The sequence below is a fragment of the Thunnus albacares genome, chromosome 3 (genome assembly GCF_914725855.1).
Source record: "Thunnus albacares chromosome 3, fThuAlb1.1, whole genome shotgun sequence".
NCBI lineage: Eukaryota > Metazoa > Chordata > Actinopteri > Scombriformes > Scombridae > Thunnus > Thunnus albacares.
In genome coordinates this window covers 29,343,671-29,361,393 of record NC_058108.1, presented here as the reverse complement: position 1 = coordinate 29,361,393, position 17,723 = coordinate 29,343,671, and the positions used below count along the sequence as shown (strand labels likewise).

Sequence of the window (17,723 nt, the reverse complement as noted above, 5' to 3'; positions counted from 1 at the left end):
ACTGTTGTTATACTCAAGAAGAAATGCTTTCTCCAAGTTTTCTGATATATTTATCCAATATGGAATATTGTTCGCATGATTCCCAGATGTAAACCTGCTCCCACATGAATGCAGTTTTCCAACAATTAAGAATCCAAAAATCCAGAAGTTTTGTAGGAGAATCTGCTCCGGGTCTCTGCTGTCTCAGGTCAGTTTTCAACTGTCTGATTGGTCAGATGGATCCAAAGTCTGCATAGGGGAAAAATGTTGTGTATGATTGGCTCATCTGAGAAGTCCAGATGTCAAAACTGCAGGTTTTGGTCTGTCGGGAGCCATGCTTGAATTTGTCTCAGTGTTTCCTCTTCGGCTGAGGTTCCCTGCGAGAAAGCAGAAATTAAAGAGTTAGCGCAACCAGAATTTCACAGCTAATTTGGTCTTTGAGTCATCTTTCCTCCCTCGTTTTAGAACTCACTGTCCTGTTTTTATGTAATGAATTAATTTAATGCATCATCAAATACAAGAAAATTCTTTTCCCATATATTCACAGTACTCCTTAAGTAATTCAAATCACCTTGTAGATACATTTGAGTAAAAAAAAGACTAAAATTACTTCTCTCAAGAAAAATCTCATGTATGAAAAAAACACTCAAAACTAATAACGATCACAATTTCAAGACTAAAATCACAAGACGTGGTAAATTTAACAGGGAATAAAAGGTTGTCATATCAAAATATTTTGATGTCGTGGCCGCGCAGGAGCTGTGTGTGGCTAATTCTGAGCAGATACTGCAACATCAAAGCTCTCTGATGTTATATAATTACTCAGAGCAGTCCGAGCTGACCTAATTCCATTGGATAGGACAGATTCAGCATATCAGAGTGTTTCTGATTGAGCTGGTACACAGACAGATAGTGGTGGAGACGACTTTTACCAGGGTCACTAAGAACACACCCACTCGATGAAAGCAAACATCAGAGTCTGCACACATTCACAGAGCAAGAAAAAAAAATAAATAAAAAGGTGTCTGTGTGGAGAAATCAACAAATGCATAGTGACACAGTGACATATATATACACAGGCAATGAGAATTTTGAGCATATACACACACACACACACACACACACACACATACACACCATGGCCACCTCCACTACAGATAAAGCAGCTTATAAAACCGAGCAGCAATGCATCAATATGCAGCTCAACTAGCAGCTTGCTCTTCTGTTACAAAACACCCAAATATATGGAAGAAAAAAAAAAAAAAGATACACTGAAACCATGCATACATGAGGACTGCCCTGTCTGTCTGCAAACACACTGCAAGAGATATGTGTCACACAGACACACATGTACACACGTATTTACACTCGCAGTCACAGGCTGCAGCATGTAAGAATAAAAACACACTCACCTTGATCGCCTCAAGATCAATGGCAAAGATGGGCTGGACCTTCGTCTTGCTTTCACTTGTCTCCTTCCCTTTTTCTCTTCCCCGCTCCCTCCGTCTCTCTGCAGACTAGCAGTGTGTCACCACAGCGAGAGAGAGAGGAGAAAAAAAAAAAAACAAAAAAAAAAAACACTTGGCGTCTTCATGAATATCCACGGCTTCACCAGCTTCCCTCCCAGTTTCTCTCCTCTCCCTCTCCCCCCTGCCAAAGTGGTCTCCCCCAGCCACCCCCCTCCTCCTCCCTCCCCCCACCACCACCACCACCACAACCTCCATGGAGAAACCCATCTCCCCTCCCCTCTCCTCCCCTCCCTTCCCCTCCCTCACAGACGCACAGTGCGTCCATTAATCTCATACAACAGCCTCCGCTCCTCCTCTCCCCATCGGTACCCCTGCCTTTTTTTTTTTCTTTCTCTCTCTCCTCTTATTAGCAGCCACACACCGATTCTCTGCTTCAACAGTCACAGGCGTCATTTCTCTCCATCATTCACACCCACACACATAGCGGATTTTTATTGTAGCGCACCACTCATTCTAAATAACCACAGTAATGATTCCTCTCTCCAGTTAGTCACCCTCCTTTTTTTTCTCCTCCCATTTCTATTGACTGTGTCCTTTTACAGTCATTCAAGGACATACAGAACAATTATCCATCAAGAGCAACATGTTTTGTTTTGTTTTTTTAATTTTGGACTCTCAAATGTGTACATGGACACTCACCTTCCCAAAGCTGGAAAGCAAACACCCACAAGCTCTACTTTTTGTGTTTAACCTACACTTAGTGAATTTAGTCCATTCATAACAAACAAGACAGTTAGGCTGCAACTACAAATTATTTTCATTATAAATTAATCAGTCAGCCATTTTCTCAATTATGCAATTAATCATTTGGGCTATAAAACGTCAGAATATAGTGAAAAATGTCAAAGATAAAGTGTTCAAATAGCTTTTTTTTTGTCTGACCAAGAGTCCCAAACCCACATATATTGAGTTTACTATAATGTAAGATAAATAAAGGCGGCAAATCCTCACATTTGAGGCTGAAAGCAGAGAATGTTTGACATATTTGCTTGAAAAAAATGACTTAAAACGATTAATCAATTGTCAAAATAGTTGCGATTAATTTTTAAACGACTAATTGTCTCGGCTCTACAAGACAGACACTGTGATAGTACACAAAATATCAGTTCAACGACCTCTGATGATCACAGCTGACGTTCAAGATCTAAACCTGTGCTGACTTTTTTTCCCCCGTTCAACGCTTTTTCATAATTAGTATGACGTTCACCCGTCAAAAGAGGAGCGGATTGTTGCAATTACAGCTGCACAGACGACGTACAAATACACTCACAAAAGGCAGTTCTGCATGAAGCTGTGTTTCTATTCTGTTTCTCTCCCCCCATCGGCTTTTATAGGCATTTATCTAGATTTGATTTATGCCCCGGGCCTGCGCTGATTGTTTTCTATTTACAAAGTGACTGCACAAAGAAGCTTTGCCTCAAAAAAAAAATCCTGCACAGACCACTAAATCAAACCCACCAATTAATTATGAAGGAGAAAGAGGGAGAACGAGAGAGAGAGAGAGAGAGAGAACGACCCAGCAATTAATTATGCAAGTAAGTGAGAGAGAAGAATGGCAGAAAATAAGTCAGGATTCACTGCAACAAGCGGAAAAAGTTAATAAATAAAGCATAAACCGCGTGTGAATGAAAATTACGCCTGTTTTATTGTACAATATCTACAACACAAGTTTAAAACAATGACACACCTACAATGGTAAACAGAATAAAAGCTGTCGCTATTGTGGTTTTAAGTTGTACAAACCACAAACAAGTACACACAGGAGCCATTGCACAGTCACATTACAGCAGCTACAATGAAACTATCATACTTGGACTTACAGCCTGTCAAACAGACTCTCATCAGACTATAAGACACCCGGTTATGCAAAGTTAAGTCTGGCTTTGTTAGACATACCGACACTCTGACAGGTTTGCTCTGAGACGCCTGGAGTTTCTACGTTGCCAAGGATACACCATCATAACCACGATAGGAAATACTTTAAGACTTTCAAGTGTTTGTGATTTACAAAATAGCACCGAATAGCAGCCACAACTGTAATTTGTGTCCATGTTTGTCTAAAATGAGTCCACTGCACTACACATAAACAAAGATTCATTTTGACTGTTAAGCACAAATCGTTAGGGATGCTCCGATCAAGTTAAGGCCAGCTGATATCGGCTGATATTGATTACAGATTACTCACTTGGTGGTCTTTAAATCCATCAATCACAAACATGATAGGTGCAGCAAATCATGATAGATCTGTGTTCACCACACAAGCTTCTTTTTTTTCTTTCTGGTCTCTGCTTCACACAACTATACACACAAACAGACACAAGATGGCGTTGTTGACCAAGGTGGAACAAAAGGAAGCTATTCATTTACAGGAGGTTCCTCCTTGTCCGTTTCACTATCTTCCTCATCCTCGTCATTGTTTTCCTCTTCGTCATCGCCCTCTCCTAAGTCAGGGACCCAAAGTCCAGAGTCAATGCACCTCTTCATGTGGTACTTTCCCTCCTGTAGAGAGAAATTTTCAAGGAACAGAGTGAATTAATGACCAAACATACATTTTGGGGGGCATTTTGTGCAAATCCAAGACACTGTCTGGCCTTCATTAGGTTACTTTTTCGATGAAATCCTTATCTTGGAGCCTTATTTCACCTTCACACGCACTCACCTCAGGGTCCATTTTGTCAATAACGTAATGCAGCAACTGAATGTTCTTCTCGTCAAAGCTCTTCTGCATTTCCTATGAAACAAAAACTGTTTTGAGTATCCTACTACGTAGTGAGCCAAGTCCTGCCTGCTGGTATCTCGGCACTGAATCTGAGTGAGCTATGAAGAGAAAAAAATTCCATTGTTATGCTAAAAATATCATCATATGAGCACTTTAACATGCACCGTGGACACCGGTGTCAATAATTTCTCATATTTTTCAGGACTAAATTTAAAATATATTATGCTTGGACTTAAAGCAGAAACTTTGTTCAAGCTTATATTTAAGCTTATGGGAAGTAGATGATGCTATTTACCTTGCAGAGAGAGAGAGAGTTCATGCCTGACTGGTGGAGTCCATCCTGCTGATCTGAGCATTGACTTCTCTGATTATCCAAGTGTCAACACAGTTTATATCAACGAATTGCGCAAACACTGACTTCAAAAATCTAACAAACAGCGGTTCTGATATCTGTGAAAAAATGCAGTCTGTCACACCAACTGCACGACTGTACAAAGATATTTTTAGGTCATGTTAGGTCATTTTAGGTCAATAGGTCATGTTAGGACATTTTAACAGGATCTGAATGTTATGTGGAGGAACATTTTCTCAACAGATTAAAAAGAAAAAGCAAATGCATTCACAATTCTTCTGCTTGGTGTAAACATGCATTTCAACATGCACACAATTGAACTGTAAATCAGAGGTATTCAAATTTGGGGCGGGTCTCCCCCAGTGGGCTCCAAACAGTGTCAGGGGAGGGTCAGTAAACGGAAGTGACAAAGTATTACAATAGTTATCAAAAGATCACACAGAAGAGCCTGGAAGTGTGTGATTTGGTTAATGAGATAGTTCCGATATGCGGTAGTTTGGGGGAATTTTACTGTTTTTTCCCACTTTCCCAGAGTTAGAAACAAATAAATGCCTTCAGACAGACGTGTTTTATGTATTCGGTGTAGTCTGAGGTATGAAGTATTGTCTATGGGATCAAATAACATAATCATGATCCCAGGGAAATCCAGGGGCTTTTTCCAAGCTTTGTCTGAGGGGAGGCCCACAGTCTCAGACTTTGAAAGCCCCTGCTATAAATAAAGTCAACATTATGCATTGTTTCTGATACTCATGAATGTTAAAAATTAACTTGCGGGTGGCTGATCCTCGCTTTTATGGGTTGACCTGTAGTATCGACCTTCCTTGTAGCTTCAGCCAGAAAAGCAAAACAAACGGGTCTATTTGATGTGGTGTGTAAACTAAATGAAATGGGAGGCACTCTCACAGACCAGCTATTTCCTCTCATTGACTCATGGGATGTAGTGAAGGCCAACACACAGTTTTTTAGTTGCATTGTAAGGCTTTCTCATGTATTTTGCTGACATAATCCATAGTAAACATCCTAGTTTACAGTGGCCATGGAAACATCTTATTTTTTTAAACATGATGTTAAGCACTAGGCTAAAAAGAGGTTTAGTCTGCTACAGACTTTGTTGGATCTTACCACTCAGGAATCATTGATTGGGCTGTATATTTTAAGATACTTAATTTAATTAGTTTTATAATAGTGCAATTGTCTGACAACTTTGATAACATCTGTATGTTTTGCAGCTGTACTGAAACACATAACAAGTGATCGTAGAGAAAAGTTCATGTGGGCAAATAGTGGGTTTCTTATCTGTCAAAACAAAGCTGAATTACATCTTCTGTGTTTTTGTCTGACCAAGGTGAGCCTTTATACTCCAATGATTTCACCTGTTATTTAGACTAATTTCGTAAAATATGATAAAATGGCATTGGTCTGTAAATCAAATTGATATTACGACAAAACTGACAAGTACAGTACACAGTCGCCCTGATAAACCCTTTATTGTAAAGGAATAAGTTGTCAAACTGGTAATATAACATTGTCTGGCTCTGGACAAATATTACATTGTTCACAAATAGTCTACAATAAATGTGTAGTGTTAGTGTCTCCTTGTTCCAGATATTTAGAAAAAATCTATCCACTGCCATCTATTATTGTTACCCCTTGCTCTTCCTTTTATCCTTTGCCAGTTTGTTCCACCATAATTCCCATTTAACAAATGTTAAATGGGAATTTTTGCTTCACATGTAAACAAACAACAGCTGACAACAACTGCTGTGTGTCAGGACTGAAATCCCAGAACTTTAACTGTGCATGCGTGTATGGTTTACCTTTGGCAGTGATTCGTAGACCTCTACAGGGTCTAAACCACCGGGGCCCAGTCTCTTCTGCTTTTCCTCCTCCTCCAGCTCCTTCATAGCGTTCTCCATACGAGCCTCTGCACAGGTACGGACACGCTCCTTCAGCGACTCCAGCTCATGGTCGAACGCATCTTGGTATGGCTTGTCTGCAGTCTGACACGGACATAAAAACAATGAAATGGCACAAACACAAATAACTTCCTCATGGAACTCAACTACACAGACAAAGATACATGAGAACACATTTAACTACTGACCTTGATCCTGGAGAAGAATTGTCTGAAGCATCCTCGTGGATCGACCTTCAGCGTCTGAGCCAAATCTAAGATGAACTGCATGACGATGGCCTGGTGGGCCACCTGCTCCATCAGTGCATGTTTCTACAACAGGGAATGTACGAGGCTTTACCTTACTGAATTTGTTTTTTTTTTTTACTCTTTTTTTAATCCAAAATATGTACACCCGTTACTTATGGCGAGTGGCGACAAATGTGCACAAACACACGGCACTCACCTCATCTATCTCCAAGTCGATACAAATGACAACAAGACAATTAGCCGTCTCGTCACACACCAGATGTGGGTTGTCCGACAGATACTTCTGACTGTCGTCCCAACGCCGCATCATACCTGGTACATACGCAAGCAAAAACAGCCTTAAAGTGAAATTCTAAAGGTTGTGTTTTCAATACAAGAAGTCAAGCATGCTTTGTGTTCAACCTCATGAGAAAACGGTTGCTGAGTGACCAACAAAAAATGTGCTTGTTTCCTGTTTTGCAAAGAGGCATTTAGGAAATTAGGAATTTATGTGTCATATTAGAAACAATACAAGGGTGGAGAAAGAATTAGATGGAAACCATTCCTTCCATGGGTTGAAAATTTTTAAAGAGGAATTCTGCAGATAAGGGTCCATTTACATATCTGGGGTACAGCTCAGCCTTCCAAAAGAGAGATATAATTGTGGGACGTTTTGGATGATTCATGGGTGAAACACTGAGCACCTCAGCTCCGGACCCTGAACTGACCTCTTTGCTAAGTGAGTGTTTGGCAAAGTGTTGGTTTTAAAGAGATTAAATAGACCTCCTGAGAATCCATTTCTGACTAATAATTGAATTATGACCTGAACTAAAAGCGTAAATGACCTTTGGAGTCATTTTAACCAGGAAAAAGGAGAAGATAACAACAACACATGGACCACTTTCTCTCATCTTAACAGACTAAGAGTCATAAACCCTGACTCACCCTGGAGCCTCCCTGCAAATCTGAGCCAAACCTAAATTTCACATAACTTAAATGTATAAACATGTCATTTGTCATGTAAACAGACAAAGAACTTTGATAGTTGTGTGATTGTTAAGGAGAAATTAACTTTAGATTTTATTACAATATCTACTATGTGAGACATCTCTAGTGACAAGAGTTAAATTTCCTGATGTTAAGAGTTAATGAATGATTGGTAACTATGCAACTGTGTTTTAAAATCACCTGTGTGCTTAACTTTTGATCAATCAACCTCATAGACGATCATATTTTATTACAGTTGTGTTGAAAGAGTGAATTTCCTGAAGTAATAGGATTGTAAAGATGTTTGAAGAATTTCAGGTTGAAGTTTTCTTGTATTATTAAAAAATAGTCATATTGAATGTTTTTATATTATAAAGTAAGAGATCGAATTTATATTTGAATATGTTTCTGAGTGTTTAATCTAGTCACACAGTCATCGCTTTAACTTAATATCATTTCACTATAATAGTAAAACTTTTATTTCAGTGTAAACGGTTTGAGAAAGTTGAACCCATTAAGGTTGGACGTCTAGACATGAAGGTTAATGTTTGATATGTTATGTTATGAAATGAATGTTTACTGCTCATCTGTTTTCCTGAATGGTTTTACAATATATGATACAAGGTGACATGAAATTTTAAGACCTTGTGACTCTGAAATGTGAATTTTTTTTACACACTTCAGAGTAATTCTCCACTGTAAGAAAAGTGATTTGCCATCTTAAGTAGAAGTCAACCACCTCTTAAAAGTCCCTGAAAAAAAATCATCAGTAATTTGGCGTGAAAATGTAAAAAATACACCCAAGACTCTGCCTACCTGGTTCAAAATTACAAAAACAACCTCAGAGGAATCTTTCTCCACAAAACTCATGAGCTACGACACTTCTTATTAAGATGTCTCTTTTCTTTGTTTTTCTTTTGACTAAGTATATGCATATTTTAATTTTGTTGATACAAGTTTAGTTTGTTTTTGTTTGTTTTCCGTTAAAGATTTGAGTGTATTGAGATTAAACTTTATTCAGCATACTTAAATCAAACTAAGATAACAAGAAGTCAACTAACACCTGAATTTTCTACTTAAACGCCGCCTGAAACTGGAACTCGGCCGGCTTGCTGACCACAGTCATCCCGACTGGGAGTTACACACAGAGGGACTCTTTTCAGAGCAGCCTGAAACAGCTTGAATCCTCTCCACCAATGGTTCAACACCACTGCACCACAAAGACTCAACCCGGTCCAAACTGGGCCTGCCACACCAAACTGTAACCTCAGCTATGGTTTAATCCACAACAACGCCGGACCTGCTGAGACGACATCTGAGCAGCGACGAAATCAACAGTAAGGCATAACGTGGCTTTGTGGTTAAGGGTTGATGTCGAATGACGCAAAAATTAAAAAGATTGTTTCTTTAGAGAAGTTGAATTAGCTTTCCTTCAGCATCCCCCGTTGCAATGCGTTGCCTTGAGTCACACGCTTCGAGCCAGTCTTTCCAGATAATTTTCTTCAGTATTTTATTCTTATCATCATTTAAAGGCCTAATTATTCTTTTTACTTCTTATCTTATCTTCTTTATCATGTAACCTGAAGACATTAAGCTATTAGTAAATTTCTACAAACAAAGGTTACTTTATGGGACAAGAATTTATGGTTATGAGACTGATCCACTGATTAAACTGAATAGGGTTTGTTGCTTCCTCCTGGCACTAACAAATTCTAACCAAAAAGGGAGGTGATGCCTAGATGAGGTTATGTTTTATATTAATAAAAGTGTTCTGTTACAACATACTGTATAATGTCTTCTGTGGCACTAAAGAAGCTTTGCTAAATCTTAGTATTGCGCTTCCAATGCCATCAAAGTGCAGGACTGTTTAAAATTTTAAATATATCCCTTTGAAAACATCAACATACATCACAACTCATTTGCAACTATCCCTCCGTATATATAGTCATACACACCATCAGTAGGTTTTTTTTTTTAATCAACAGTAAACGTTACCCCAACAGAAGACACCATAAGCCACTGTAATAAATAACAAATCACCACCACTAGGTTAAACCACTTGAATCCTTAAGTTCCCACAATTTCACACATATTCTTGTATAAAGTGGACTCAAAGTAAAAAAGTAGAGTACAATCTATGCACACTAACGAAGAGCTAACTACCATCATACATTAAACACAGACAAAAATGAATTTGAATAACTGGAACTGCCTGAATAGCATCCAAATTATTTTTTTTTTTTCAATTTTGCCATTTGACCCAATCAGCAGAATTTTCTATATGATGAGTCAGGAATCGTAAATGAATGAAATATTTTGGCGCACGGCCCATGAGATGTTTGATGTCCTTGAAAATCTTGGGACATTGATTGATATATATAGCTGTTTGTTTATTTTTTTGTCTACACAATAACACACTGAATGTCTATGTGGTTATTAATCTGAAAGAAAGGGAGGAAAAGTATACCAAAGTGTTTGATTTCCTTTGCGTACTTTTCCACAAAGGCTTTATGCTTCTCCACCTTTTCCTCTTCCGTTTCTTCCTTTGTTACAGGCTTAATGTTGACAACACTCTAAAAAACAAGATAAAGAAAACAAATAAATCAGGATACTGACAGAGACTTAAGTATCACTAAATCTAGGATGTCCTGTGACCCTGATGCCATGTTTTACCTTACTGAAACCTTCTTTGCTGATCGTGTCAACATTCCAGGGCAGTTTCTTTTCTTCTCGCCGATGTTCCTCCATCATCTTCTCAAACGACTTTAGATCCTTCTTCAGTTTTCTCACCTCGGCCTGAATTTCCCTCAGCTCAGCCTCTTTCTCCGCATCCTCCTCACTTCCTTCTTCCAGTTCTCGAAGTCGTCCCTGGGCTTCCTCTAAGAGCCTCTTGCATTCTGCAAAGTTATCTTCCAGATCTTCCCCTCTATGCTGAAACTCAGCCATTTTCTCCAGCCGGCTCTGTTAATGGAAAGCCAGAGTGGGGAAGAGTAAAGAGATACATGAAAAAAAAAAAAAAAAAAAAAAGACAGGGCTGGTTGGAGTTAAAGATTGGAATGATCAACAAATGAAACACAGAGGAGAGGATGAATGCTAAATGGCATCAGGTGGGGAGAAGATACTCAAAAAAGGAATGAGAGGGGAAAGTAGAATAAAAACACTCAACAAATGTGTGCATAACGGATACACAAAGAAATACTGACAAAATGAAACCATCTGCACATGAAAGAGAACTAATCGCCTACAACAACATTTTGCAATCTGAGGACTATTTTGTTTTTTTAAAGAACAATAATAAATGTGGTAGAAAGATCTCAAATATCACATGGATGGAAACTATTATGCATGTTTTTGAGCCATGAAATACATTGAGATAATCAATCAGAATTCACAAACTGAAATTATGTTGAACCTCATGCTCCAGTGAACCAGCCAATAACATTTCAGTTATTGGTATTATTTTGACTTTCCCATAAGTCTGCCAGCTTTGATTCTCTACAAATATCAGATTTCAGAAACACGGCAATTAAAACAAAATTAACACTAAGACGGCCATGCTAACAGCTCTGTGAGGCTGTACTTGAGCTAAATGCTCACATCAACACGCTAACATGCTCACAATAATGCTAGCATGTTAATGCTTAGCAGGTATGATGTTTACTATGTTCACTGTGTTGGTTTAACGTGTTAGCAAGCAAACATTTGGCTAATTAACACTAAACACAAAGTCAGGAGGTTGAAGTTATTACCATTCATCCTCTGGGGACCATGAATGTATGACAAAAGTTCGTAACAATCAGTTTGGTAGTTGCTGAGATATTTCAGTTTGGACCATAAACCGACCAACATCATCACCTCTACAGTCATGAAATGTCGCTAGCACGGCCAAAAAGGAACCACAGAGAGATAGTAGAGACTACAAGTCACTCTAGACCTTTCACTTAACAAGTCATGTGACAGCTAGGCACCAGCTAAGCTCATTAGTTACACAGAAAACAAGCCACACAAACTGAGCTTGACCGATGAAGATAGCAACCACACTAGTTTGTGATTTATTCATCTAATTTTCAAGCCTCATGACTTCACCTCTAAAGTTACCTTAAAGGACAGGTTCAAAATTTTTAAAGTCTGTCTTGAAACAATAGCCAGGTGTCCAAATGAATATTGAAACAGTTTTTTTTTCTTGCTATAATCATTCCTCATGTTCATATTAGCCATCAAATTTCTTCTTTGTGTCTCCTCTGACAGTGTTTCCCTGTTGAGCTACAGTGGATGTATAGTAACAAAAAGAGAGACTTTGGCACTAAAAAGACTGTAAGGTAGAAAGATATCTGCTTGATTTGACTCATTTGGATGGCTGAAGCTTCATATTAGCTTCAGGTAAACTTTTAAATAAATTTAATAGCACAGAAGGAGGACTGTGGATTTCGGCCCCCATCACTCACATTGTAAGTACCTCATGAAGGGATCTTCTAATGGTGGAAAGTAACTAAATACATTTACTCAAGCACTGTACTTAGGTAAAATTTTGAGGTACTTGTACTTTACTTAAGTATTTTCGTTTTATGCTACTTTTTACTTCCACTCCACTACATTTAAGAGGCAAATATTGTACTCTGCTACATTTATTTGATAGCTTTAGAGATTAAACCAGTGGTTTCCAACCTTTTTGGCTTTTGATGTCTTAGTGCGGCTATCAGCAGAGGGATAAGGGAAATCAGCTTCCTGATATTGTTTGAAGTATAACACATTGTTGAGGATGTAACCAGTGGTTTTTTGGCTTTGACGTCTTACAAAAAGCAGTGTGTAGTCGGGGTCACATTTCAGATGTTTATGAGTTATGAACAGCTCCACCAAATGGTGATTTTTCCCTCCAAACTTCTCACATGGTTTCATTTCAATAAATGTTCAAATAATCCAATATTTCACCAAAAATCAAAGATTGGAGAAAAAGTCCACAAACTGAAAACAGATTTGTGTATCAGAACTTTTCTTTTTCTTCTTTCCTCTCCCATTAATCATGTAACAACCCATCAGATTTATCTGGTGACCCTTTGGAGGGGCCTGACCCCTTGGTCAGGAACTACTGGACTAAACTACCTAACTGTATATAAAGTATTGAAACTAGCTCCACCTCCAGCAGCTACAACAGTAACATGCTGCTCCAACACTGATGATTCAGTATTAATAATCTAATGATGTCATATATAATAATATATCAGTCAGAGGGACCAAACCACTACTTTTACTGAAATACTTTAACTACATTGTCCTGCTAATACTTCTGTACTTTTACTTAAGTAGGATTTTTCATGCAGGACCTTAACTTGTAATGGAGTATTTTACATCCATGCATTGGTACTTTAACTTAAGTAAAAGATCTGAGTACTTCTTCCACCACTGGGATCTTCTAATAGTCAGTATGAACAGGAGGAATGATGATGGCAAGAAAAACCTGTTTTAATGTTCATTTGGGCTCCTGACTGTTGTTTTAAGACAAACTTTAAGCAAAACTGTGAAGCCGTCCTTTTACATAAATGTAGAGGATTACAATATTTCAGTCTGAAATATGGTGAAGAAGGGGTGTATAGTAAGTTGGCAGAAACTCACAGGGACATGAACCCGTCCTTTAAGCTAGTGTCACCAAATCTGACGGGTGACAGATTTCTGTGTAACACCTGTCGGTCAACCTCTCTGGTTGCTGATCTACAGGCGGCTACTGGTAAAACTAACCAGGTAAAAGACTCCAAACTTCACAGCTACAACAAGTTTCATGGCTGACCCGGTGTCTCATTCTGAACAGGCTCGGAGTGTCGACGAACGGACTTGTCATATCTTCATCGTCCGACACATAGATGTGATCCCAGGCGCTGTAGTCGATGCCCGCTCCGGTGCTCATCTTCCAGCTCTTTCTCCCTCCGCTCTCCTTCTGTCCTCGGACTTTCAGTTTTTAGTTAGTAAAAAAAAAGAAGCTACAGGGCTGTTCGGCTGCAGTACTAAACCGACACGGTGTCCGTACACAAGACATAAGTCCATAGTTTCCAAATCCTCTTAGCGAAGATCAGAAGCAACAAGCCGTTTAGACAAATCTCATTCCCAACGGCTGCTCCGCGCGCGTCATCAAAAAGCGCGGGTCGCTCATTTGTTTTGTTTTGTTTTGTTTACACTGTTGGCTCATCATGTTCACGCTCTCCTTAAAATGAACAAATAGAGAGTTTTAAAACAGTATTTGTAATATTTATGTTGAATGGTTTGGGTCTGATAAATCTGTAGAATGTGAACATTTAGGATATAACTTTATCGCTTTAATGGATGACAAAAGTGCAGAGGAGCGAAGTAACTGAGTATATTTACTCAAGTACTGTACTTAAGTACAATTTTGAGGTGCTTGTACTTGAATATTTCCATTTATTGCTACTTTATACTTCCACTCCACTACATTTCAGAGGGAAATATTGTACTTTCTACTCCACTACATTCATTTGACAGCTTTAGTTACTTTTCAGATGAAGATTTGACACAATGGATAATATATAAAAGATTTTAAAATACAACACGTTGTTGAGGATGAAACCAGTGGTTTCCAACGTTTTTGACTTTGACATATTACAAAAAGTAGTGTGTAGCCAGGGTCACATTTCAGATGTTTATGAGTTAACGGCTCCCTCTAAACTTCTCACATGGTTTCGTTTCAATAAATGTTCAAACGATCCAATATTTCACCAGAAATCAAAGATCAGAGAAGTCCACAAACTGAAAACAGATTTGTGTATCAGAACTTTGTTTTTTCTTCTTTCCTGTCTCATTAATCGTGTAACAACCCATCAGATTTGTCTGGTGACCCTTTGGAGGGGCCTGACCCCTTGGTTGGGAACCACTGGACTAAACTATCTAACTGTATATAAAGTAGTTGAAACTAGCTCCACCTCCAGCAGCTACAACAGTAACATGCTGCTCTAACACTGATGCTTCAGTATTAATAATCTAATGATGTCATATATAATAATATATCAGTCAGAGGGACCAAACCACTACTTTTACTGCAATATTTCAACTACATTTTTCTGCTAATACTTCTGTACTTTTACTTTAGTAGGATTTTTCATTCAGGACTTTTACTTGTTATGGAGTATTTTTACATTGTTGTGTTGGTACTTTTACTCAAGTAAAGGATCTGCAAATAGGCCTCATGTATATTCAGTGTTTTTATATCACAGCTTTAGTTTATTTGTCCCACTGCTTTACTGTCTACATCCAGTAGTCTGTGTGTTGTTCTGAGCTTGTGAGCTCAAGGAGATTTTTAATTGAGTGTGACGTAAAGAAAATATTGGATCTGAAAACTCACACGTGGGTAGTAGTTCCTGAGGCCAGGGTGTTCCCTCTGTACAGATGTTTCCTCTGGCAGTGTTTTCAGTTTTGGAGCTTGTGATAATACTGCAAATTTGTGACCACAATTTAATCAACACCATCAGTGATCATTTGTAAATGTTGACAAATAAATTTAAAAATGTAAACATGTAATGTAATCATTCCCTCTCGGTTGTAGGGTTGTTCTGCACATGAGGCAGGGGCATGCATGAAATGATTGATAGACAGTAGACCTACTGTGCTGCAAATGATAACAGTAGATAACAGTACAGATAACATATTGTGGGATGGGGTTCCTTGGGTATGACTGGGCTACTTCATCAGTAGTTTATCTATGATTGATGATAAGAATTTCCTCTCAACATCTCCCCCAAGTGCCTACAGGAGAGGTTTCAACCGGGGGGAGGAAAGGAGTAGAGTTGAAACATTTCTGGCATGTATTTAGACATTCCACTCTGAACACAATCCCCACACTGGAGTTTCCTTTAAAGCCTCAGAGACCCAAACTACTCAAGAGTTTTGAATTAAAACAGGAAATCTACAATTTATTCTTTCAGTGCTTTCAGGGTTCACTGTACTTTCCATTTTGTCACACAGTAAAAATTTGTGAGCATGTCTAACAATCTTCCATATGTAGGAATGAGGAAAGGTCAGATTCTTACATGGATTACTGGTATCTAAGGCCACTTTGTGACTGTGATATTTTAAGTTAACATATTTAGAAACAGATAAAGAAGATTATGTAGTATTTTTTTTTAAACATGTTGCTGTTTTAACACTGTTTTAATTTATTTACGGGTTTATTATTCATCATGTCAACAACTTTACAATACAATCAAATATAAAAGAGAAAGACAAGGATGCATGTCAGTGTTATGTACAAAGTGCCACCATTTATTTGTGAGTTTTGTCATTTTATTCACATTAAAAAAAAACTTAAAAAACAAAGTTAACATTTTCTTATCTGGCTTCCAATATGCAGTTCATTACTTTTGATTTTGCGTTTATGCATGCCTCTTTTTCATGCTCGCGAATATATGCACATAGGGCTACTGTTGCTGTGTCAGAAGCTGTGGGTTAGGGCAGTGCTTTCCATGGTTTAACATGCAGCTGTAAAGTTCAGTGTGTGAATTTCCACACAATATTGATCTCAATTTATACACTACCTTTCTAAAGAAAATTATAAAGTTCTTTGCAGTAACAAAAAACAAAATTAAATAGAGAGAAACAGTAAAACAGTATGTTCACCGACAGATACAATGGATGTTCAGGCCCTTTGTGGCTGAATGAGCAGCACATAATAATATTCTATTTTATGTACATTTATTTTCTATTTCTCTTAGAAAATCACAAAATAGAAAATCAACTCCAGTTTTCAATTTTCCTATTTAATTACAGGCAATTTTGCAATTTCTCAATAAAATGAACATCTTATAATCAAACAATGTGCACTACTACTCAATTGAATTATAATCTTGCATAAAATTGCAGACTGGTCTTACAACTCATTTGAAATATCAATATTATGTTATCATATGACATTATATGTGCCTGTGTGGTTAGTTTTTTTTTTTTTTACTTTATTTACAGACTTCCTTTCTGCATGCACCAGACTTATGGTTGTGCATCAGTTGAAGGATAAGGCTAGTGATACTTTATCCAGATAGAGCTTCGTCCTCTGTGGAGCTCCATTGTTTTCTAAAAACTATTAAAAACATAGTGAGACACACTATCACACCGGCTGTTCAGGCACTGTAGTTTATTTTGAGTCAATTCCACACACACACACACACACACACTGTCCTGCTGCTGCACATAAACTAGCGGACCAAATCCTTGGTTGAAAATAGTCCCCAATAAATGCATGATTTACTTTTGTTTGAGTAACTTTTGCTACAGATAACCACAGACAAGGTGAGGAGGTCAGAAAGTCCTGAGAGACAGACTAACTAACACATTGCTCATTTTAGTGTTATAATAGCATAGCAGCTTATGACATATCAACAGTTTCAGGTTGTCCACACACATGTGATGCTTCACCCACAAATTGACTCTCCAGTAGGCACAGCAATGAATTGAGAGGGAAGACGGAAAACGTCCTTCAGGTCGTACCGTCCCTTTCGGCTTTGTTTGTACAGATGGATGTATACACTGATGAAGACAATTGTTGCCAGAACAATGACTGATAGTACCACTAAAATAATGTACATGTAGCTCTCTGCAGAGGGTTGGGTGAGGGGTTTGGGTAAAGAAAACAGGAAAAGATAATGTTATACATCAGACTAATGACAAAGCCAAAACCATGTTAAAGAGGAAGTTCATTGATGTCACATCAAATTCTCCACTGCTGTGAGAAAGCAATACTGCAGTTGCTCTAACAATCACAACCCTGAAGACTGAAAATGACAAAACTTTAAACTCACCTTTGACATCCACGTTAAACTTCACAGTGACAGTCCCGATGTTGTTGTGGACAGAACAGTTGTATAGCCCCTTGTGCTCCAAAGTTACAGACTCGATAGTGAGAATGTCGTCACTGAAGGGGGAACCACTGGCTGATGGGAGCGTCCAGTTGTAGGAGGGGCTGGGGTTTCCCACAGCAGAGCAGTCCAGTTGTAGACGGTCTCCTTCTGTGACGGTGATCAG

General features: G+C 38.4%; 2 protein-coding genes across 5 annotated transcripts in view; both read right to left on the bottom strand.

Annotated features, from left to right (window-relative positions):
- Positions 1-17,723, bottom strand: part of LOC122979810 (vascular cell adhesion protein 1-like) — a 158,139-nt gene that overhangs the window by 119,305 nt on the left and 21,111 nt on the right. The window contains exon 8 of the mRNA XM_044347564.1: positions 17,501-17,723. This exon is cut by the window's right edge and continues 35 nt beyond it. Within this exon, the coding sequence (XP_044203499.1) occupies positions 17,501-17,723 (223 nt within the window). The remainder of the gene's footprint in view (positions 1-17,500) is intronic.
- On the bottom strand, positions 249-13,813 carry cdc37 (cell division cycle 37 homolog (S. cerevisiae)). 4 transcript variants are annotated; one of them, XM_044347571.1, is made up of 8 exons: positions 13,492-13,796; positions 10,383-10,670; positions 10,177-10,282; positions 6,940-7,055; positions 6,684-6,806; positions 6,397-6,579; positions 1,392-1,496; positions 249-356 (listed from the first exon to the last, which is right to left on the bottom strand). In XM_044347571.1, exons 1-8 carry the CDS (start codon positions 13,606-13,608, stop codon positions 282-284), a joined length of 1,113 nt encoding a protein of 370 aa, XP_044203506.1. In that variant the 5' UTR covers positions 13,609-13,796; the 3' UTR covers positions 249-281. The 4 variants fall into 4 exon arrangements, with proteins under 4 accessions (XP_044203506.1, XP_044203508.1, XP_044203505.1 ...); XM_044347573.1 differs by lacking the exons at positions 249-356; positions 1,392-1,496 and adding exons at positions 3,131-4,007; positions 4,168-4,239 and having other exon boundaries at positions 13,443-13,813; XM_044347570.1 differs by lacking the exons at positions 249-356; positions 1,392-1,496 and adding exons at positions 3,131-4,007; positions 4,168-4,239 and having other exon boundaries at positions 13,492-13,813.